Source organism: Hibiscus syriacus, unplaced genomic scaffold (assembly GCF_006381635.1).
Source record: "Hibiscus syriacus cultivar Baekdansim isolate YM2019G1 unplaced genomic scaffold, ASM638163v2 tig00117034_pilon, whole genome shotgun sequence".
Lineage (NCBI taxonomy): Eukaryota > Viridiplantae > Streptophyta > Magnoliopsida > Malvales > Malvaceae > Hibiscus > Hibiscus syriacus.
The window spans coordinates 4344045-4369773 of NW_024063533.1; the positions used below are offsets into that span (position 1 = coordinate 4344045).

General features: G+C 34.3%; 2 protein-coding genes across 2 annotated transcripts; both read left to right on the plus strand.

The window, feature by feature from the left end:
- The first annotated feature begins 1237 nt into the window (after window positions 1–1237).
- LOC120196408 (NADH--cytochrome b5 reductase 1-like) lies at window positions 1238–5658 on the plus strand. Its single transcript, XM_039198218.1, has 9 exons — window positions 1238–1497; window positions 2576–2717; window positions 2834–2924; window positions 3029–3106; window positions 4198–4278; window positions 4440–4529; window positions 5058–5123; window positions 5225–5311; window positions 5405–5658. The coding sequence occupies exons 1-9, from the start codon at window positions 1383–1385 to the stop codon at window positions 5495–5497; spliced, it is 843 nt and encodes a 280-aa protein (XP_039054149.1). The 5' UTR covers window positions 1238–1382; the 3' UTR covers window positions 5498–5658.
- Window positions 5659–6773: 1115 nt separating this feature from the next.
- Window positions 6774–8994, plus strand: LOC120196407 (sugar transport protein 8-like). The gene is made up of 5 exons (XM_039198217.1): window positions 6774–7039; window positions 7129–7221; window positions 7298–7617; window positions 7693–8319; window positions 8397–8994. Exons 2-5 carry the CDS (start codon window positions 7131–7133, stop codon window positions 8814–8816), a joined length of 1458 nt encoding a protein of 485 aa, XP_039054148.1. The 5' UTR covers window positions 6774–7039; window positions 7129–7130; the 3' UTR covers window positions 8817–8994.
- Window positions 8995–25729: the final 16735 nt, after the last annotated feature.

Sequence of the window (25729 nt, forward strand, 5' to 3'; positions counted from 1 at the left end):
GTCTCGATATTTTTAAATTATTGAATATCACTTATCTTTTCTAATAATATAATTCGGATTAATGAATTTAATTTCTTTCTTTGGTAGAATAAATTTTTAAATATGAAATCTTTAGGAAAAACTATTAAATTCCTTTTATTTCAGTTGGAAAGAGAAATATTCGTCTAAGTATTTTAGAGAGTATTTCTCTTCAATTGGAAATAAGAAGAATATTTAAATTTTTCTTTAGAATTTTTGTCCTTAGAATTTTTGTATGGTTGAATTCGGAATAATGGAATCGTAATTTAAAAATGTATTCGAACTCTTAGATTACTACTATTTAGAGACAATATATAATCCATGGGTACCAATTTTGGGCGTTGTGGGGTGCTTATCCTTCCCCACACGTAATCGACCCCCGAACTCTTTTTATTACTAAAAAATTGAATTTCTGGTTATACGTGGATCGGTGCATCTTTTAAAATGATGTTTTTCTTAAAAACTATTTTTAAAAGAAGATTTTTGGGTACTCGACCTACCTAACCCAAAAGGTCGATGGCGACTCCGAAACATTTCTTTTACAAAATCGAGTTTTCACAAAACAAGTTAAGACACGTCGTATCGCCGGAAATCGGTTACGACACTTCTAAACCAAACCTAAACTCTAAAAATCTAAACCATCCACCAAAATGCAAAAGACACTCCTTGTAAAACACTCTTTTATCATGTCTGTAATAGACGTGCCATCTAAAAATCTCTTTTTATAAATTAGTATCATTTTGAAAATATAATCAACCATAGGCGTTATTTTAATAATAAATTATTCTTTTAATATATTAAGATAAAAAAAAGCCCAAATTAATAGAAAGTGACAAATTCAAAAACTAAACGTATATTTAGACCTAAATAATTTACCTGAATGTAAAATACGATTATCTCATACTCGATTAAATTTACTGTTGGAGAAAGCTTCTCAAACCACGAGCGGACAGCTTTTGGCACTTGGTATTGAAATTGTATGGTGAAATTTTAATTAATTAATTTAATTATTTATATTTGCAATTATAAACACGAAGACTTATTTCATAGCAGATTAGTTGATAGTCGGTAAGACAAAAAGAAAGTGTGATATTTTTATTGAATTAATTGAATTAATTGAATAAAGAAAAATAAAATAATTCTGCACCACATCACATCTTCTATTCTATCGTAGAATGATAAGTTCGAGGAGACTTATGCACGGGGGTTGGTGCACCATTTTTTATATCTTCTCTTCTCTGCCTATAAACAGAACCCAAACCCAATCACCACTGCTAAAGCTAAAAAGGAATAAGCCCGTGCATTATAAATCTGGGGTCTTTTTGCTAAAGTGTTGGATTTTGTGGTGGTTGGTTTCTGAAATCATGGATTTGGAATTCTTGCAATCTGTGGATGTTCAGATTCTTGTTGCTGCAGCAGTTGCTGTTTTGGCCATTGTTGTTGGTGCTGCTTATCTCTTTTCCTCGAGGAAACCTAAAGGTTTTGACTTTTCACTCAATTGGCTTTATGCTGTTTTTTTTAGCAGTTAAAATTCTGTTCTTTTGTTCAAAGATTTTTTTTTAATTTATTGTTCTTGGAGTGTTATGTAACGGGTGCACTTAAATCTGGGTTATTTTCTGTGTATGTTTTGGTGTTTTATGTATATTGGTTAATGGGCTTTTTAGGGGTATGTAAGGTACTGAAATAGGTTAATAGCTTGTTGTTAAGAATGTAGTGAATAAAAGATGAAATTGGGATGTTAAGATTTTCAGATTGTTTGAGTAACTTGTGGCATTGTTTAGACTGTTTTCTATTGGTCATGATTTATTCTGATTCTGAATGTTTTGGCATACTGATTGAATATACGGTATAAGATCGAGTTCTGTTTCTTATGTAGTTTGAATGAAACTGTCACATAAAATATGAACGGATGGTTTTCTGGACGAAATAGTTGTAAACGTTGATTGTAGCTCTTCATGGATTGGTACAATATCCTGCTGTTAGAAGCAAGTATTGCAAACCAAGTTATTTCCTTTTCTTATTAAGCAATTGCATTCATAAGTACTGAATCTTGATTTTCGTTGTTAATCGCGTAGCTCAGGGTGTTGAGCAATTATAACTTGGCTGTGCTTATAAAGAACAGTGTAAGTTAGAATCAAGTGAACAATGTTAAAAGCAAATGGAGTCGATATGGGGCTATATTTTAATGTGAATTGTTCTGAATATCTGATCAAAGTTTCATATTTATGCATTTTCAAGAGACTGATCTATTGTGTTCATTTTAACTTATGACTTCTAGGTTAGGGAAAGTTGCAGGTTCAAGCAGTTTCAGTCATAAATCTACTTTAGTTTGGCTTGTTAACACTTGTTGAGCTCTGATGGATCTTCAGTTCCTTGTATTATTCTCTTTTGTCAATGGACTTATATTTGCTAATGCAAAGCAATCACCTTTTTCCCTATAAAAGTTGATTTATTGAGTTTTATTCTACTTCTCGGTACACTTTTCCTTTCCCCAAGTTCTGTTACTGTATCGTTTGCTTAAGAAGTTGCTGACTATGCTGTCATTTATGCTTTTTAGGCTGTCTAGATCCAGAGAATTTCAAAGAGTTTAAGCTCGTCAAGCGCCAGCAGCTGAGTCATAACGTGGCAAAGTTCACATTTGAACTTCCTACACCTACTTCAGTTTTGGGTCTTCCCATCGGGCAGCATATAAGTTGCAGGTTCAGTTGATTGTATTCTTCTTTTTTATATTTCTTACTAGGATAATGGTTGTAGATGCTTTCCAAATGCTTGTGAACTTGACTACTATATGAGTTAGATGCTTTCATCTTAACAGGGGCAAGGATGGCCAAGGTGAGGAGGTTATTAAACCATATACACCTACAACATTGGATTCTGATGTTGGTCGTTTTGAATTAGTTATTAAGGTACCTGAAACTTCATGCTGGGTGGAGTTATCTTCATTGTGATATCGATATATCTGGGAGTTACCCATCTACTAACTTTCTGATGGTAATTTGCTTATAAGTAGATGTACCCTCAAGGAAGGATGTCACACCATTTCAGAGAGATGCTTGTAGGTGATTACCTTTCTGTGAAGGGTCCCAAGGTATGTGGTTTCTTTCATATGAATGCATAAATTTGCCTTGTCTGTTGGGTTCTCCGTCCCTTTTGCACCCTGTTTCTCTGGATAACATTGCTATGGCCACATTTTGGGTGTAAATGATCTGAGCTTGAAGGAACAAGGTTATGTTTGAGTTCGTTTGTTTATTTTTTAAGGTGTTCGTGTTCGGTTCTTGTTCGTTTAAATTTTTAATATTGTGTTCGTGTATTTATTTTTGAAGGTGTTCATGTTCGTTTATTTATTGTTCGCGAACATGTTCATTTATATGTTCACGAACGTGTTCATTTAGCGTTTACGAACGTGTTCATTTAGCGTTTACGAACGTGTTCATTTAGCATTCATTTAGTGTTCGTTTAGCGTTTTTTTATCGTTCGTTTATATATTCAATTTTTTGGTTTACCATTTCATTTGCAAAGCTAAAAAAAATGATAAAATTACATCACCTGTGATTAAACTCCTTAAAATCCACAATTTAAATTTCATGTGTTCAATTTAGTCTCTACCTTCATTAACATTTAAAATGTAAAAAAAATAAAAGGAAAAGGAGAACCGAGTAAACGAGCTTGTTCATAAACATAAATGAACGAGTCGATAAACGAGTTTGTTCGTGAATATAAACGAACCGAACACATATTTTTTCGTGTTCATTCGTTTATTAAATGAACATAAAAATTTCTGTTCATACTCGTTTATTTAGCTTAACGAACGAACATAAATGAACATTATACGAACGGTTCATGAACAGTTCACCGAACGCTCTGTTCATTTACACTCCTAGCCACATTGTTAGCAACGATGGTTTTTCTTATGATTGGCCTTCATTGCGACTGAATATTAGAGTATCAACATATATGTCATTTCTGCTTTCATTACTGTTGAGTCTGATGCAATCTTACCTAACATTCTAGTGCATTTCCTATGGAATACAAACAGATCATGTTTGTTTTATACGCTTTCCTCATATTATTCAAGGCTTGCTGACTAGCTGGCTTTCCGGCCTTGTCTGACTTATGTTCAACTTGAGAATTCACATTTGGTTATCAGTTTTTAATGTTATTCCCAATTGTTTCTTCCAGGGGCGGTTCAGGTATCAACCTGGTCAAGTTAGAGCATTTGGGATGATTGCTGGAGGCTCTGGCATTACTCCAATGTTCCAAGTATGTTAATCATTTTTCAACAAGTGCTTCTTTTAACATGTTTGGTTGGATTCGAAACATGTTTCCTTTTCCACATGTTTTAATCATAGCCTGTTGCAAGTTTTTAATGTTCGTATAACGTTTCACCATCATTTGTTTTCTGGTTTTTGGCTTCTGATTAGGTTGCCAGAGCCATTTTGGAGAACCCAAAAGACACGACAAATGTACACCTTATTTACGCAAATGTTACATATGAGGACATTCTTTTGAAGGTATCTTACTGTCTACTTTGTATTTTGACTCACCTTAATGATTAGTTCAAGTTAAAGAACCTATGAAAAGGTTTCTTCTGTCTTCCGTTATGGAGAACAGAATACAGTCCTGCCTCTACTGGGAACGCTGAGCTATATTGGGCATTGAATGCAATTGCATACAAGACAATGCTCTTATTTTTCTTTCTGGGTTCGGAAAGGTCCGGACAAGATTGGCCAAAATCCTTGCTTATGTCTTTACTACCTACTGCTAGGCCTTTATAATAATCTCATAGGACTCTGAATAACACAGCTTCTGTTCTCTTTTATAATAACAATTGTCTTGGTAGATTTCATTTCCATGTTATAATCACATTTCCTTAAATAACTGAAATGATTTCTGAGCGTTGCACATTTAGTGTGCAATGATTATTATGGCTATCGCGGATGTACTCACACAGCCTGTAATACAGGCGTGGATGTTTAGTGAGTAGATCATAGGAACTAGGAAATGGGTCAGAAAGTGAAATTCAAATGATTTATTTGCAGGAAGAGTTGGATAGCCTTGTTGCCAGTTACCCCGGTCGCTTCAATGTCTACTATGTTTTGAACCAGGTTTGTTGCCTTTCTGATGTGGCTATCTCCTAACATACCGGAGGTTAACGTTCATAGCCATTTTATTAACAAGCTACATTATGATGATGATATTTGTTCAGCCTCCCGAAGTGTGGGATGGTGGCGTCGGCTTTGTGTCAAAGGAAATGATTCAAACCCACTGCCCGGCACCGACTCCTGATATCAAGGTACATTACTTCTTTATATTATTTATCTCTCCGTATTCCTACATGGAAACAAAATGTATGGACTTTTGAACATGTTGATATTATGACCCGTAGATACTAAGGTGTGGTCCTCCACCCATGAACAAGGCCATGGCCAACCACCTTGATGCTCTCGGCTATTCTCCGGAGATGCAGTTCCAGTTCTAACCCCTCTAGAAGAGGTCAAGCTCGGCTCGGACTGTTATTAATCTTCTTAATCCGTGAGGAAAAAGCCATTTGTTATCAACTCTTCTGTTGTATTTGGTACTTTTTAAGCACTGGAACCAAGTGGCTTGTTATGATTCAGATGTTTTGAACTCTTCCCCTCATTTTACAGCTTCATAAGTTTAATAAAATCCAAAGAATAAAGTATCGCAAAAGGTTTACTAGGTTTTTTTAATTGACACATTATAATTATTTTTTAATTGTCTGATTATAATTAGTGGTCACCATTGGTCGGGTCAGGATTTTTTGTCCACTCGAACCTGACTTGAAAATGAACCTCTCCACCCACACCTGACCCGACCCGAAGTTTAGAAAGATCTGTTAGACTCAATTTTTAGGTCAAAGTTTTCACCCGACCTATTCTATGTGATATTTAATTAAGATGGAGTAGGTATTATTTATATAAAAAAGTATGTTATATTTTTAAGATGTATTTGTGGAGTTAAAAAATTACTATTTATGTACTAATACCTACCCCGTAAAATTATACCTATAAAACATTTGGGCTGGATTTACCCAATATTCCTGGTAAAGTTCCCCAATCCACTTTTACAGCCCATCTATTTGCGCCAAAATTAAGCCCATAAAAACTTGGTCAAATGACCTGGACAGTCTCCCTACTATTATGTAGTGAGCAAATAAGTCCTTACATACATAATGGACCAATCAAGTCCCCATGCTTTTAAAATAAAGCAAGTTGATAAAATTGATCATGTTTCTAACGGGAATAATCCAAAATACTGACATGGAAAACGTGTCCCTGCAAAGTTGACGTGGCATTGACAATATAAATGAGATATAGCAAGATAATAAATTTTTACATGACATGGATTATAACTTAAAAACAATTGTACACTTTTTAGGGTCAATTTTAACAAATTTCTTATTTTTTATTAAAAAAATCAATATGGAGTAATTATAAAATAATATTTGTTCAAAAAATTCTCAATTATTTGACAATGAATACTTAAATACCCTTATAAATATCTTACTCAAATCTAAAACTTCTAAAAATAACAATTATCTTTTAACTACTGATATCGTTTGATTTATGCAACAACAAAAAACCAGAGTGCTTTCTCTTTTAAAAAAAACGGGGACTTAATTTCTCCATCATTTAGAAGATGGTCTTATTTACTCACTTTAAGATAGTAGAGGGATTGTTTAGATACTTTCACCTATAAAATTTGTCCCAAATTAGGTACAAGCCAAGACACTTTGCATAATACCAAATTGCCAATTGTAGGGCGATGGTTCGATCATATTCACGTGGGGTCCACTTGGAAATTTCCAGGTGCCTTCTCCATTATCCTTCTCGTCTCTTCATTTGATCACTCACGAAACTCAGCGATCATATCTCTTCAAATCGTCTTTCAAGTTTGAACATTTGAAAAAAAAATACTAAAATGGCTTCGACATTTAGCGGCGATGAAACTGCTCCTTTCTTTGGCTTCCTCTGAGCCGCTTCTGCCCTGGTTTTCTCTTGTAAAATGCTAACTTTTACTCCCCCCTAACAGGGCCGGCTTTTGATCGGTGCTAAATTTATCTACTCAATCGGATGGTTTTGTTTTCAGGTATGGGTGCTGCCTACGGGACGGCGAAGAGCGGCGTCGGAGTGGCGTCTGCTTTTGGTGGCCTTATGTTTGGTTACGACATTGGAATTTCAGGTTAAGTCATTAGTTTCAATTATTTTGTGAACTGAAATTAGTAGACAAGAAATTAATTTACACTGTATAATTACAGGTGGGGTGACAACCATGGACGACTTTTTGATTAAATTCTTTCCCAAAGTCCATGAAAGAAAGATGCATGCAAAGGAGGACAATTACTGCAAATATGATGACCAATTTCTTCAGCTTTTTACGTCTTCACTCTACCTAGCTGCTCTGCTTTCAAGCTTTGCTGCTTCTAAGGTTTGCACCAAATTCGGCCGAAAGCCGACGATTCTTGCCGCTTCTCTATTTTTCCTGGCCGGAGCGGCCTTCAGTGCCGGTTCTCAGAATCTCTCGATGCTTATTATCGGGCGTGTGCTCCTTGGCATTGGCGTTGGCTTTGGCAATGAGGTTTGATCGGATAAAAATCGTACATATTTGTTTTTGAATTGTATCTTCCAGTGATTGATAAAATTGATCGTGCAGGCAGTTCCATTGTTCCTATCAGAGATAGCCCCAGTCAAACATCGTGGAGCCGTTAATATTCTCTTTCAACTCTTTGTAACCATAGGGATACTTTTTGCAAATCTGGTCAACTATGGCACATCAAAAATGCACCCTTATGGATGGAGAGTGTCTTTGGGGCTTGCTGGCGTCCCGGCCGCCATGTTGTTCATAGGTTCTTTGATCATCACCGAGACACCGGCGAGCCTGGTTGAGCGTGGAAAGGAGTCTTCGGGGCATACAACGCTGCAAAAGATTAGGGGTGTTGAGGATGTCGAAGCCGAGTTCCAGCAAATTGTAAACGCTAATGAAATTGCCCGAGGAGTAAAGCATCCCTTCAAGGAACTCATGAAACGCAACAGCATGCCCCCTTTGATTATTGCCGTGATGATGCAAGTTTTTCAACAGTTTACAGGGATAAATGCCATCATGTTTTATGCTCCTGTCCTGTTCCAAACTGGTGGATTCAAGAATGACGCTTCGTTGTTGTCCTCTGTGATAACTGGAATCGTAAATGTTTTCGGTACTCTGGTCTCGATCGGTACGGTTGATAAGTTTGGTAGGAGGGAATTACTTCTTCAAGCATGTGTTCAGATGTTTGGAAGCCAGGTATGCATCAGTTTTTAACATGTATGTATGTCCTAATCTGTCACTGTGTTGACTTATTCTGTATGTGATATATGCAGATTGCAATTGGAGCAATTCTTTTACACTACCTGCACGCCACTGATTCACTAACAAAAAACTTAGCTATTATGGTTGTGGTACTGGTGTGTTTGTATGTAATGGCTTTTGCTTGGTCATGGGGTCCTCTTGGTTGGCTGATACCCAGTGAAACATTCCCTCTCGAGACGAGAACAGCTGGCTTCGCGTTCGCGGTTAGCTCCAACATGCTTTGCACCTTCATCATAGGTCAAGCATTCTTGTCCATGTTGTGTCATATGCGCGCCTTTATATTCTTCTTCTTCGCCGCCTGGATATTTGCCATGGGAGCATTCGTCTTGTTCTTGTTACCGGAGACAAAAAATGTGCCAATCGATGCCATGGTCTACACAGTTTGGAATAAACATCCTGCCTGGAAGAGGTTCATGGTTGATGAAAATTAAAACATAGATGTGACCGTGGTAGGATAGTCAAGTTAGTGTTTTAAAGGATAATTTTAGAAATAAATTCTTTACAATGTCTAAATCACTCGTATAATTCTGCGAGTTTTATTTTAAGTAGTGATTAGTTACTCTGTTTCTTATCTTTTAGTTCATGATATATGTGCTGTGTATCATTAATTATAGGGGATCTATTTTACGTTTCATGTTGGGGTTGTCTTAGGAAATACGGGTTAATATACAGTTAATATACGATGTTACCGAATATATTAAAAGATATTTAATAAATTTGGTTTAGCATTACCGGAAAATGTTGAGTAATAATAATGTAGTAGGCGTAAATCATGAAGAAATATTGAAAAATTTGGCAACCGGTAAACTTAGCTTGTCGGTTTGTGTCGATCAAAATAAAAAAATGTATTAAGCCATATCAATATAACAAGTAAAAATATGACAAACCCGGTTTAATTATGACAAAATCGGTTTAATTATGAAAAAACCGGTAAAGCGCTACCGAATATGTTGAAAGTATTGATTAGATTGAAATAAGTATCGACATTTTGAGAATTTAAAAGAGAAGCAGTAATAGCGCCTATAAAGTGTCGATACTTTATAAAAATGTATCGATCCATAATGATATAACAGGTAAAAATATGACAAAATCGGTCTCGAAATGACAAAGCCGGTAAAGCGCTACCGGATATATTGAAAGTGTCGATACTTTAATATAAGTATCGACACTTTAGGAATTTCAAAGAGAAACAGTAATAGCGCCTATAAAGTGTTGATACTTTATAAAAATGTATCGATCCATAACGATATAACAGGTAAATATATGACAAAATCGGTCTCGAAATGACAAAATCGGTAAAGCGCTACCGGATATATTGAAAGTGTCGATACTTTCATATAAGTATCGACACTTTGGGAATTTAAAAGAGAAACAATAATAGCGCCTATAAAGTGTCGATACTGTATAAAAATGTATCGATCCATAACAATATAGGTAAAAATATGATAAAACAGGTCTCGAAATGACAAAACCGGTAAAGCGCTACCGGATATATTGAAAGTGTCGATACTTTAATAAGTACGCGTAATAAATTATCGATACTTTCAAAGAAATAGGTAATTATCCTATCGAAAGTATTGACACCTGACATAAAAGTATCGACACTTGGGTAGTTGTATCGATTAAATATAAATAACATATTCGGTGAAAATATAAAGGGCATAGTTAAATATCCTCTGAAAAATAGATAGAACAGACGAGTTTTTGAAATCGAAGCATAATTGTTGCTGCATTTCAGAAGGCGTTTCTAAAGCGAAGTTTGTTTGTTTGTTTGTTGCTGCAGTCGAATCGAAGAGTACGTTGTCGAAACCCTAGTTTTTTATTATTACAGTAATCGGAAATAAAGTTTTTATGTGTTGTTTGGGGTTTTCTAAGTAAAGAAGCATTTGAGACCGATTACAGGTAGAAAGTGATATTCTAGGTAAAATATAAATATCGATATTTTTATTAAATATTATAGGTAGAAAATGATATTATAGGTTGTATAAATGTGTCGATACTTGGAGTATTGAGTGTTCCTATTCGTTTGAAGGAAATAGGGATTAGGGTTTTTGGGTTTGGTTTGGGGATTTCGAATCGAAGCCAAGAAGGAACTGAGATCGATTATATAATATTATAGGTAGAAAATAAATATAGATACATGTTTATAATATTATAGGTAAAAAATAATATTGTAGGTTGTATAAATGTGCCGACACTTGTTGTAGTGGCCATTCAAATTCTTTTGAAGGAAACCGTTTTACTACAAGAGTAGTTATCGATATTTGTATATTGAATAAAGTGTATGTAACCAATATTTGATTTGATTTGCGTAAACTGATATATGAAGGAAAAATGAAGTCAAAGGATCTTGGAATTGTTGGTGGCGAAAATGACTTTGAAATTGAGGCCGAGATTCGAAAGCAACCAAATGGTAGATATATGTACTTCTAGTAAGTATCAATGTCTTTTTGTTATTATTATTGAAATGGTAATTGGATTAAAGTATTTAAGAACTTTAAATTGATTACAAATTTTAAATGTTGACAGTATGACCGAATGCCAAAGGATGAAGGAAGCTGGCAAACATATCGGTTCGATATGTAAATTGAAATTGGCATCGAGTATTATTTAGCGTTAATGTATTGATTAAGAAACGTTTATGCTTAATATTAGGTGAGAAATGATGTGTTGGAGAAATGGAATTCGATGAGTGATGCTGAGAAGGAACCTTACATCGCACAGTCAAAGATGTATATTGAAGAATACAAAAAATGGAGGAAAGCACATGAAAAGAAGATATTCATTAAACTTGTAAATACGTTGATACAAAATATATAAGAACAATAACATTATATATTGTTAAAAAAATGTAGGAAATGTCGACAATGTGCAACATTAAAAGGGTGAATTCATTAATTAAACACCTTAAGGAGAAGGATCAGTTGAATGTGCTGGAAGAAATGGGATTTGGATCGTTGGTAGGAGTAAGGGATCGACCTATTCTGAGGGAATTGTGTCGATCCTTGATGGAGCAATTTGATGTCGAACAATGCATTGTTAAATATGGTGATTATTCATTTCCTCTGGGGATCCCATGTGCTGCAGCCGTCTTGGGGTAGGAAATGAAGGCAAAAGTGTTGTAGAAGTCTCTAAGAGTAAGAACTGGAAAGCACTTGCATCCAAATATGATTTGAAGCAGAAGGTGACATATGCTGAACTTGAAGAGGAAATCAAAAGTGGATCTTACGGGGGGATGACCTGAAGGCCCAAATTCTATTGTACCTTGTCGGGGTCTTTCTTTGTCCAACGGGTTATACGTCAACGAACAAGGACTATATAAAGCTCATTTGCGATGAAGGCTTGAAAGGTGAATTCAATTGGGCTGAATATATACATTCGAGATTGATTGAATCAATAATCACCTTAAAAAGGGCAGCCGAGATACCTCAAAGGGTGCATAGCAATCTTAGAGGTAAATGAGTTGAACAACGTTTTTGTTTTTTTATATATAAAATGATAGTATAGTTATTATATAAAATGATAAATTTTATTATAAATGCAGGTTGCACTGTTCGATTTTTGGTGTGACTTTGATATTGTGCCGACTTATGAAAGAACCGGAGTGACACGCATCCGTGCATGGGGGAAGGAAGAGGTGGTTAGAGTGATGGCGAAGTTGAAGTTGGCTAGACCAAGGAAGCAATAAAGGGTAATAAATGTAATTAAATAATATTAAGAATATAATCAATGTCTTAATATTGTAATTTAATTTTGAAAGTTATTGAAAAGAAGGTAGAGGAGGCAGAGGAGGTAGAGCAGGCAGAGGAGAAGAAAAGAAGAGATGGTTGTAGGGGGATGACGATCAAGGGGATGACGGTGAGGGAAAACATAGTAAATTCGACATTTTGATGTCTGAATTGGATGATATAAAAAAATTCCTTTTTGATATTCTGCAAAGACAATCAAGAGTCGAAGAGACACTTAAGAGGCATAAGGGGGAAGTAGAAGGAAAAATAGATGGAGTGGTGAAAGAAGTTGAGTTGTTGAGGGGTGAACTTAAGATGGTGACAGGTGAAAAAATTGATGGAGTGGTCAAGGAGATTGTGGAATTGAGGAGCGAACTTACGGGGGTGAAGGGGGTGGTTGAGAAAAACTTGGATGAAGGGGAAAAATGAATGGTGAAATAAAAGAGATGAAGAGCTATGTAGAGAAAAAATACGAAGAACTGAAAAAATATGAAGAAGAAAAGATGGAGGAAATGAGGAGGAAGGATCTCGATGTGATCTATACACCGGAGAGTGTTATAGATGCAGATTTGGATTTGGAATGTCCTGCACCCCAGAAGAAAAAGCAAAAGGTAAGTTGAATAAAAGAAAACTTAATTTGATTTTTATCATGTTGTTGTGACAAAAATTTATATGCAAAATTGTAGGTTGAAAAAGCGGATATTCCAAGCGGAATTTATGAGCTCGAAGCTGCAATGTGTGATTATTTATGGAATAGTGGGTAAGAATCGGAGTAAGTGAAATATATTGCTTTGTGAGTGATATTTAAATATTTCATGACATGATATTAATCCTAATGATTCATACAGTCTTTCTGTAATCTTAATGGGAAATCAATACGCTAGTGTATCCGACGTTGCAACATTGAAGCCTATGAAATGGGTTGACGGTGTGGTAAGTAGAAAGTAAAAAAATGTTAAAACTTATTGAATATGTTCTGATTGTATAATTAATTTTGTTAGGTTATTGATTTACTCTACTAGACAGTATGCTACGATGCGAAAAAGTCACTCTGGAGGATTGGCTACCTTCCATACCACTTAGCGGTGAGTTAAATTAATAAATGTTGAAAAGTAGTGTTATAGACAGTAAATTAATAATGATTGTCGCGTAATTACAGCAACAGGCGTTGGAGAGCAACAACAAAGTAACTGTTGAGGGTATTGCGAGCTTTTGGGGTCCCATATTGGATAACTATGTGAAATTCGCCGACTGTTAGAAGGTAAGACACCATACGAATTTCAAATGATGTTTTCAGATATATAATGTTCAATTTTGTCAAATTAGGTGTGAAATTTGTTGCAGATCATGATCACAATAAACTACCATAATTCACATTGGTATATGTTGGTGTTGGATATGGTAGAACGTGTTGCAAAGGTATATGATAGTCTGTTTACATCTGAAGCAGCTAAACAGATAGTGAATGATGCTAAGAGATTGGTATGTATGAAAGGAAATTATGTAAATTATAATGCATAATTTATTTGGATCATAAATTCATATTTTTTTAATGCAGATGAAAATATTAAATAGTTAATATAAGAAACGCAATTGGGTAGAAGCATGTGGCTCTCTAGGAAAGGTCCCCTTGAAAAATTTCAAATTTGTGGAGTATAAGATGAATGAGCAATTGAATGGGTATGAGATGTTATCATAAATAGAAAGCTTAATTTATGCAGGTTTCATAATTGACATGTGTGGTATTAAAATTTTGTAACATATATGATTGCGGCATTTATGTGATGATGCAGATGTAATCGATCGGTTCTACAGGGGCAACTGGTGATTTTGTAAGTGGAATTAAAAATTAGTTTGCGGTTAAATTGTTAAAAGTCGTAGATTGAACGATGTGGTTTACAATACTTAACGTACTGACAATTTGAATATAGGTTGTTGGAGATTGGGAAAGTATACGAATATTAAACGATCTCGTAAGCCACAATCAAAATAAACTAAGAGAGGAGATGACAAAAGTTGCCATGACACACAAGAATAACAAAAGGAAGCGATGATGTAAATGTAGGGTTAATTTTGTATAAGATTTATAATTTTGTATACGATTTATAATTTTGTATGTGAATGTATTATGTATGAGATGAGAAAAGTTAGCAATAGGTTGTTGTACATGCTTCTTATACATAGTAGGAGTCATGTTGATAATTACGATATATGGAGATCGTTGTCTGTATTATTCCAAATGTCACTAACATAATTGTCATCATGTGCGGGACTGAATGGTCATTCCATATTTAGGTATATACAATAACTACAAAATTCAATAATTTTAAAGTAATAGGTAAATTTACAATGTAGGTGGTAAAAATAGACTTTTTTAATGACAAAATTAATAAACATAAAGATTTGTTTCCAACATTTTGTCTAGTATGGTTCCCAAACGTAAAGTTTCCAAAAAAGTGTGTCGATACATTTATTGTAAGTATCGATCCTAAAAACATCGAAGCCAATTATTATAAAGTAATAGGTAAAATATACCAGTTTAATGAGAGAATAGGTAAGCAGATGTGTCGATACATTTATAAAACGTATCGATCCCAAAAACATCGAAACCCATAATTATAATGTAATATGTAATTTTCAATGTAACCGGCATAAATATACCGATTTTATGAGAGAATAGGTCTACATAATGTATCAACACCTTTTAAATTTGTGTCGATACGTTTTGTCCAGAATGAATGCCCAAACTAGGTGCACACATAAAGTGTAGATACATTTATAAAATGTATCGATACCAAAAACATTGAAACCCATAATTATAATGTAATAGGTAATTTTTCAATGTAACCGGTATAAATATACCGGTTTTATGTGAGAATAGGTCTACATAATGTATCGACATTTTTTAAGTTTGTGTCGATACTTTTTGTCCAGAATGAATGCCCAAACTAGGTGCACGCATAAAGTGTCGATACATTTATGAAAAGTATCGATCCCAAAAACATCGAAACTTATAATTATAATGTAATAGGTAAATTTTCAATATAACCAGTATAAATATATCGGTTTTAAGAGAGAATAGATCTACATAATGTATCGACACTTTTTAAGTTTGTGTCGATACTTTTTGTCCAGAATGAATGCCCAAACTAGGTGCACGCATAAAGTTTCGATACATTTATAAAAAGTATCGATCCCAAAAACATCGAAACCCATAATTATAATGTAATAGGTAATTTTTCAATGTAACCGGTATAAATATATCAGTTTTATGAGAGAATAGGTCTACATAATGTATCGACACTTTTTAAGTTTGTGTCGATACTTTTTGTCCAGAATGAATGCCCAAACTAGGTGCACGCATAAAGTGTCAATACATTTATAAAAAGTATCAATCCCAAAAACATCGAAACCCATAATTATAATGTAATAGGTAATTTTCAATGTAATCGGTATAAATATACCAGTTTTATGAGAGAATAGGCCTACATAATGTATCGACACTTTTTAAATTTGTGTCGATACTTTTCGTCCAGAATGAATACCCAAACTAGGTGCACGCATAAAGTGTCGATACATTTATAAAAAAATATCGATCCCAAAAACATCGAAACCGATAATTAAAATGTAATAGGTAAATTTCTAATGTAACCAGTATAAATATACCGGTTTTAAGAGAGAATAGGTCTACATAATTTATCGACACTTTTTAAATTTGTGTCGATACTTTTTAAATTTTGCGTTTTTGTTTTCCCTTGATTATTTATAGATTATAATCGATACAACCTCCAAATCAAAAAAACCCTAAACCTAAAGGCAGAAGAGAACTCTTCGACTCCGACGAATACCAACGTTCTAATAACAGTTACGATCAGATATTCAGGTAAATTTATCGATGTTTTTCTATAAATTAGGGTTTGATTGATTTCTAGATTGGTCTCTTTTTTTCCTTAATGTGTTTGTGAACATTTTCGTTAATGTGTTTGTGTTTCAATGTAACAGCATCCACACCCAAAATGGCTCCAAAACGTCAGCATCAGAGGCGCGGTCTTTCTCAAAGCTCTTCTCAACCAAGTTCTTCTCAACGACAACCTCCTTCTCAACCATCTTCTGATCAAATCAGGTCGTTCGAAATTCTGAACCTTAGATCAGATGAGGAGAAAAATAGTTGGCAGAGAATTTCAAAATAAGGAAGATTCGTACCGAACGTGTCATTGACCTGAGTTTCTTATTCGATGATAAATACAGTTTTAGTTTTAAATCCACATTTACATCTTGGGGTTGGCTTGAATTCCTTGGTGTATAACCAAAATATTACCCCAACCTAGTTAGTGTATTCAACAACAATGCTTCCTTCCAGCGTGAGCCTTATAAGAGTAATATAATAGGAATTAATACTCATGTCATGGGGAAGGATATATATATATATATATCTCCGGATACTATTGCGGAGGGTATAGGTGTAGAGAATAAAGGGGATTCAGATGAAAATGATTTAGATACTACAATACAACGGGTTGCTAGAAATAACCCAATTCTCCTAGATGTAGAGTCGAGAGTGTTTCACCAAATGCTCACTTCGTTTATTCGGCCTACTGGGGGAAAACATTCAACGATTCAAGACAACGATTATTGGTAGATAACAAAGTATATATCCAAAATGGCTCCAAACATTGCTAAATTGATATATAATTTAATTGTATATACGGTCACAGAGGGAGCATCAATTTCAACTTCACTACCATATGGATGTGTCTCAATTTCAACTTCACTACCATATGGATGTGTCATCACCTATCTGTTGAATAAGAAAAAAGTTGATTTTTCGCTTGACGCCCCTGTTCGATTAACCCGCAAGATTGACATGTTATTTATTACCAGAGCGGGATATGATTTTGTTTAAAAGGTCGGTTGGAAGCATGTCAAGGATGTCAGATTAGATCAAGAGAGGAAGGAAATAGACCCCATTGGCCATGAAGACGACCAACCAATGGGAGACGCAATGATGGAAGAAGCTCCAGAAGCTCGAGAAGCTCCAGGTGGAGATGATGTCACAATTAAGACAGTGATGGAATACATGGTCAATCTTCGGGAGCATATTGATTCTCTTGTGAGCGGAATGTGTGCCTATATTACATCATTGCACGATGAAGTCTCCATCTTGCGTGACGAATTACGTCAACGAAATCAAACGATTTAGGTAATTAATTATTTATGTTCTAAACATTTACACGTTGTAAAATGTATTTTAATTTCTTTTAACAGATGTGGACAACCAAGCGGTCAATGAAGATGACGATGAAGATGATGATGATATGATAATGATGATGATCCAAACAAGTATATCGTGTCTACAACGCCGCCTGCAAGAAAACTTGTAATTTTTTATGTCAATGGTGTCCTTGCCTACTTGCCAAGACATCTAAAAAGTTTTAATTCTATTATTTTGTATCCATTATTTTAACATATAAGCGTACAACTTTAATCTCATTTTCTTCATGTTGTAGATGTTTTCCTCAGAACAAGATTATATGAATTTATGCATTTTTGTGTAGACAATTTTGTTGTTGTCATTTGGTCTTCCAAGATGAGGTTAGAACTGTTGAGCAATTGAATTACTATAGCCAAAATCATTAATATACAATTAAATGTTAACATTCAAACTTGATTACAATCTCAGGCCATTTTTTATTCATTTGGGTAAGATGAATGTCATTACACTTTGCTGACTTTTATTTGTCTATGATCCCTACATATTTATTTTCGACTGTTTGTGAACAGGATAATTCAAAGTACAAAAAAGATGATAATGTTACCTACTGTAAAGATCTCAATGATGTTTGGAACGCGTTTCCTGATTTTAACAAGCTAAATACATTGTTGGTCGATGATTCAGCAGAAAAAATGATTTATAATCCGGTAAGTTACATTTATGAAATATGTTTTTCCAGTTAAATAGGTGTTCATACATTGATTGATTAACAATTTATGTGTTTATATATAAATACAATTACATATGTCCACATCCCTTCGATGCTGCTTCCCATTCGGACGACAATGCTCTAGGCATGACACAAATTTATTCCTGCTTATGCGAATTTAGTTTCTTGTTAGTAAAATTGCACCTCATTAGTTTGATAATTGAAATTATTTATATATGTCCTCAAAAAAAGGTGGTAACATACGAGAGTATTTGGAAAATTTGTTGAAGGCGCCTAATGTTCCGGACTTCGTTAGAAATAACCCTTTTTCATCGGATTAATTTTGTTGTGGGTACATTATTTGAAAATTGTTATGTATAAATTTGTTGTGTATGTATGTTTTGGTTTGATTATATTGTGTGTGTATATTTTCATTTGATTCAAAAATACTATAACATATAACACAGTAACTGTGTATTTTAATATTCCACAGTATAACATGTGACTTATATGGTAAATATTCCATTCGGATGGGTTGTGCATAACAAAACAATCTATTTATCTCTCCTATGTGAGTACTTTATTCCCATGTGACAAGTGTGACAACCCCATAAACTCACAACTCAGCTTTGAACTGAATCAATATTGTCTTTTACCCGCTTGATGGTTCATAACACATTTTACTTGAACAGTATGAACCAATTATGCAATTTCCATGTTCAATTTAACACTGCATTTCAAGTTCATTTCATATGTAATTGGAGTTTGAATTTCAATATAAATTTCGGCTCCACTATAAATATTAGCCCGAGCCTTTGTTCCATCTAAACAACAACTTACTTAATGGAAACATCATTAGTGTTTCAAATTTCATTTCTAAGGTAACAACTTACCTTTTTCAAAACTTATTAACTTAGACAATATGCGTGTTATCATTGATTATTCCTAATTTCCATTGTTTTTTTTCAACTTTAAATGCAAGGGAAATCCCGACCATCATAAGTTTTGGTTAACAAGTAGGAAGATTAAATATCTGAAATATGCCTTCCGGTTACTATCCATTTCAGCCAGCTCACTGAGGTAAGTTAACCCTAAACCGAAACCGTCTTAGCCAAACATACTTGATGTAGAAGTAGCTGTAGAAACGTTGATGCATTTGGTTCTCAAACAGTTAAAGCGTCAGAAACATTTTGGACGTATGATCTGGGTTGTATACGGGAAATGCAACAAATGGCAACTAAAATTCCTGATAATTGAGGGCTACAACTTGTAATAATAACAAAAATAATTGAAGGGTACACATGTATAAACTATCGATACTTTGCTAAATTAACAATGTAAACGGTAAAATTCTACCGGTGCAATGATAAGAGGCGTACATGACAAGCGTCTGAACTTGACATTTACGACTATTTTCATTATACCAGAAAACTTTTATCCGTTTACATTGTTAATTGTACCAGGGTTTATGCTTTACGTGTGTATCTTCCATTATTTAACATTATTATTAAAAGATCTAGTGTTTAATTCTCGAGAATTTTTGGATGAATTTTGTTGCATTACCCGTGTAACACCCAAATCATAAGTCTGAAATGCTTCCGATGCTTTAAATGTTTGAGAACCAAATGGATCGCCTTCGAGATTTTAAATATACAGCTGCTTCTACATCAAGTATGTTTCTCTTAGACGGTTTCGGTTTACGGTTATCCTATCTTCGTGAGTTGGATGATATGTATAGTATTCGGAAGACATTCTTCACCTTTCTAGTCTCCCTGTTTGTTACTCAAAATTATGATGGTCGGGATTTCTCTCGCGTTTTATTTAGGTTGATTGCTCCGAATATATAACGACATTTGATCTCCGAATCGTAGTTGGTTGATTGGTCGGACACTTTTATATCCATATTTGTTTCTCTATATACCGAGACATTTGAGGATTGTTAAAATAACAATACTAGTTATTAATGTATTTTATATCTGCGTGCAAATGTATCGAAACAAATTATTAAAAATTCATTTTCAGTAATCTCCAGAATAAATGCCCAATCGAGGTGCATGAATAAAGTGTCGATACATTTATTAAAAGCATCGATCCCAAAAACATCGAATAAGATAATTATAATGTAATAGGTAAATTTACAATGTAACCGGTAGATATATACCTGTTAATTAGAAAATAGGTCTACATAATATATCGACACTTTTTAAATTGTGTCGATACTTTTTTTCTAGAATAAATGACCAACCGAGGTGTACGAATAAAGTCTTGATACATTTATAAAAAGTATCGATCCCAAAAAACATCGAATAAGATAATTATAATGTAATAGGTCAATTTCCAATGTAACCGGTAGAAATATACCGATTAATTAGAAAATAGGTCTACATAATGTATCGACACTTTTTAAATTTGTGTCGATACATTTTGACCAGAATGAATGCCCAACGAGGTGTACGAATAAAGTGTCGATATGTTTATAAAACGTATTGATCCCAAAAAATCGAAACCAATAAATATAATGTAATAGGTAAATTTCCAATGTAACTGGTAGAAATATACCGGTTAATTAGACAATAGGTCTACATCATGTATCGACACTTGTGGAATTTGTGTCGATACTTTTTGTCCAGAATGAATGCCTAAAAGAGTGCACGCATAAAGTGTCGATACATTTAAAATTGTATCGATCCCAAAAACATCGAAACTGATAATTATAATGTAATAGGTAACTTTACAATGTAACCGGTAGAAATATATCGGTTAATTAGAAAATAGGTCTACATCATGTATTGAAACTTGTGTAATTTGTGTCGATACTTTTTGTCCAGAATGAATGCCTAAAAGAGTGCACATATAAAGTGTCGATACATTTAAAATTGTATCGATCCCAAAAACATCGAAACTAATAATTATAATTTAATAGGTAACTTTACAATGTAACCGGTAGAAATATACCGGTTAATTAGAAAATAGGTCTACATAATGTATCGATACTTTTTAAATTTGTGTCGATACGTTTTGACCAGAAAGAATGCCCAACGGGGTGTACGAATAAAGTGTCAACACATTTATAAAACGTATTGATCCCATAAACATCAAAACCGATAAATATAATGTAATAGGTAAATTTCCAATGTAACCGGTAGAAATATATCGGTTAATTAGAGAATAGGTCTACATCATGTATTGATACTTATGGATTTTGTGTCGATACTTTTTGTCAAGAATGAATGCCTAAAAGAGTGCACACATAAAGTGTCGATACATTTAAAATTGTATCGACCCAAAAACATCGAAACTGATAATTATAATGTAATAGGTAACTTTATAATGTAACCGGGAGAAATATACCGGTTAATTAGAAAACAGGTCTACATCATGTATCGACACTTGTGGAATTTGTGTCGATACTTTTTGTCCAGAATGAATGCCTAAAAAAGTGCACGCATAAAGTGTCGATACATTTAAAATTGTATCGATCCCAAAAACATCGAAACTGATAATTATAATGTAATAGGTAACTGTACAATATAACCAGTATAAATATACCTGTTAATTAGAAACTAGGTATACATAGTGTATCGACACTTTTTAAATTTGTGTCGATACATTTTGACTAGAAAGAATGCCTAACGGGGTGTACGAATAAAGTGTCGATACATTTATAAAAAGTATCGATCCGATAAACATCGAAACTGATAAATATAATGTAATAGGTAAATTTCCAATGTAACCAGTAAAAATATACCAGTTAATTAGAAAATAGGTCTACATAATGTATCGACACTGTTTAAAGTTGTATCGATACTTTTTAAAATTACCCGTGTTTTTTTCCTTCAATATTTATATGTAACGCTATATAAAACCTAAATTGACAAACCCTAAAAGTAGAAGAGAACTCTTCCACTCCAACGAATACCAGCGTTCATAACAGTAACGATCAGTTCTTCATGTAAATTTATCGATATTATGGTATTCAAATTAGTTTTTGATTGATTTCCAGATTGGACACTTTTTTCCCTTCATGTGTTCGATAGGTATGTTGTTAAAACCTTATTTTTTAGAATGTTAGTCTTCGGAAAGAGGGGTTAGGTTTTAAAGTTTGCTATTTTTAATGGTTATAGGTTGAAAGTTCAATCTTTGTTCACGAAGATGATGACCTTCAAATGGAGCCCTAGCGTATCAATATTGAAGAAAATCAAAAGCGACCTGTAAGTATCAATGTATTCATGTAATTGTTCTTGAAATGGTAATTGGATTAAAGTATTTAATAACTTTTAATTGATTCAAATCTCTACAGTCTGACTGGATGCGAAAGGATAAAGGAAGCTCATAATCATGTTGACTGCATAGCAAATAAAACCCCTTGCAGGGTCCAAATGGTAATCTTTAAGCTTGCCTTACCAATTCCTAGCTTACCATTTGGACCCCCAGGTTTTATTGGCTATGCAGTCAACATGATTAACCTGGATAATCCCAGTTACAGAACTGATTCCGGCCATGATTGCGGGAGACTCTAGTCTACAGATTTTTTGGCATTTATGTGATGATGCGGATGGAATATTAAACGATCTCGTAGGCCTCAATTAAAATACACTAAGAGAGGAAATTTTGTTAATGTAGGGGAAATTTTGTATACGATTCATAATTTTGTATACGATTTATAATTTTGTATGTTAATGTAATTATATATGAGATGAGAAAAGTTAGCAATAGGTTGTTGTACATGTTTCTTATACACAATAGGATTCATGTTGAAACTTATGATATATGGAGATTGTTCTCATCATGTGCGGGACTGAATGGCCATTCCATTCCGTCTTCGAAAAAATCAGTTGATGTAGGATATGTGCTTGTATTTAAACTGAGCTTTACTTGAGAACATGTTAGTTTGTTATGTCCCTCACCGTTGCAGAACCCACATCGCCTAATTTTTGTCTCGACCTTATTCTTTGGTACTTCTTTTCGCTTGTGTTATTTTCGTTGAGGGTCACGAACGTTGTTTACTACACTACTCTGGTTGACTGAATCATTCAAACTAAATGAGTTTTCAAATTCTTTTGTTAGTCTTTTCATCTCATCTCTTGCGGTTTTGAAAGACGCGACTGTCTTTGATGCAATGTAGCATAACCTACTTGACGTTGCACGTAGAGTAGCGAACCTTGCCATTTGCATTATTTCTGAAGGCACATTCAAGTCAACAAAACTGGTGCAGAATCCTTTGCATCCTTATTCCACGTACTTTGAATCAAAGACCCGGGCAAATATGTGTAATCCAAGTGCTTCAAAATGTGAAGTTGATGGCGACACGGAAGTCCGATGATCTCGAATGTTTTGCATGAACAATTTAGAGTTTTCATATGATAATCAAAACTAATTTCAAATGTCCTATTTTTTTCTTTGTGCTTTGTCAAAATATAATTTTGACATTCATTTGAGAAGGACTGAATCTCTTCCTGAATCCGATACAATGTCTCTCGTTGAAGTTCATCTTGGAACGCACGAAAAGATTCGTGCGTATAAATCTCACCAGCATAGCTTTCATGGTCAACCAGTTTTCTGATCTGGAAGGGCTTCGTCTGGGAACTTAACTAATCCGCTTTCAACTTATTCATATGCATTCTACTAATTCTATCTTCAATTGCATGAACAATATCTAAATATGTCTTCTTGTGTTTCAGTGCAATTGCGGGTGAAGCATTCATAGACTCGCACCTTTGTGTTGAGCGAATATGGGCAAAGAAATGACCGGTTAGATATGCTTGTGCCCATAAGTGTCGAGTATTTTCCTTCTCAATCACCCATGTATGCTTTTCGATGTTGAATTCTGAAACAACCGAACGCCATTGAATATCAAATTCATCGGTTATCCACCAGGAAGCCATGTATTTTGAGAATGTTGCTGTAAATTTTGGGTCACCAATGTTAGCTTGTGTATTGCGAGAAAGATGCCAAGAACATAATCTGTGCTTAGCATAAGGGATAACATATTTGATAGCCCTCTGCATTACCTTATCCCCATCGGTGACAACTGAAATAGGCGATTTATTCATCATGGCTTCTAAAACATTCTGTAGCACCCACTTGAAAGATTGGGACGTCTCGTCAGTGATTATGGCAGTAGCAAACACAATTGTGTTATGGTGATGATTGACACTGACAATAGGCATATTTGGCCGATCATACAATAATTTTTGTACGTTGTGTTGAACGCAATTACATCACCGAAGCATGTGTAATCTGATCTCGATGTAGAATCCGACCATATAAGATTACATCATCATCGACGATTTCCTTTGGTTTACCTCTTTGAAGTGCATTGTAGGGGTCTTTATGTGTAAATCTAACATTATGATATCCCCCTGCCTGCTGCGTTAAATAGTTCATTACTTGTGACGTGCCAACACTGATCTCTTTCAATGCTGTTGCCTCATCGATATCAGTCTTACTTACAGCTCTATTAGAACGCATAAATGGTGTCATAGCAGCTGTGCACAATGCATGATTATGTTTCTGATAAGACTTACTTATAACCCAATGATCGTTCGTATTTGTTGCTGTAAGTACGAATCTAGCCTTGCATCCTGTTCTTGTGACTGGTGTATGAGCACATTGATAATCAACAATATTGACTTTTGATACTCGAAACCCTTCTTTGGAACAACAAAAATCTTGTGTCTTCACATTCCCTTCCACGTCAAGCCGTGTTGTTCCCCGACGTGCACTAAACCCATGTTCCCGTGTGAATCCCTTGTAAAAGTATCAAGCTTGATCATGTGAAGAGAAGAGCTGACCAACCAATCTGTTAGATTCATTAACATTATGTACTTCATGGCATTGCTCGGTTGGCTTAACATTGTATGCATCAGTATGATCCATGGCAAAAAATTTGTTGTCCTAGTTCAGTGGTCCCAACAGGAGTTGATGGAGATGTAAGTAAAGGTTCATTGAACAACATGTTTCAGTCATGCTTTCAATAGGATGTGGTATTGGTAGTGGTAGTTGAAGGGTGGGTACAACATTAAATTCGCAGGACATATTTAGGTATGTACAATAACCATAAAATTCAGTAACTTTAAAGTAATAGGTAAATTTACAATGTAGGTGGTAAAAATAGACTTTTTTTTAATGACAAAATTAATAAACACAAAGATTTGTTTCCAATATTTTGTCCAGTATGGTTTCCAAACATAAAGTTTCCAAAAAAATGTGTCAGATACATTTATTGTAAGTATGTATCCTAAAAACATCAAAGCCAATTATTATAAAGTAATAAGTAAAATATACTGGGTTAATGAGAGAATAGGTAAAAAGATTTGTCGATACATTTTCTAAAAGTATCGACCCCAAAAACATCGAAACCAATAATTATAATGTAATAGGTAAATTAACAATGCAACCGATATAAATATACCGATTAATTAAAAACAGGTAAACATAATGTATCGATACTTGTGGAATTTGTGTCGATACTTATTGTCCAGAATGAATTCCCAAACGAGGTGCACTCATAAAGTGCTGATACATTTATTAAAAGTATCGATCCCAAAAACATCGAAACTGATAATTATGATATAATATGTAAATTTACAATGTAACCGGTATAAATATATCGGTTTTATGAGAGAATATGTCAACATAATGTATCGACACTTTTTAAATATGTGTCGATACTTTTTTTCCAGATTGAATGCC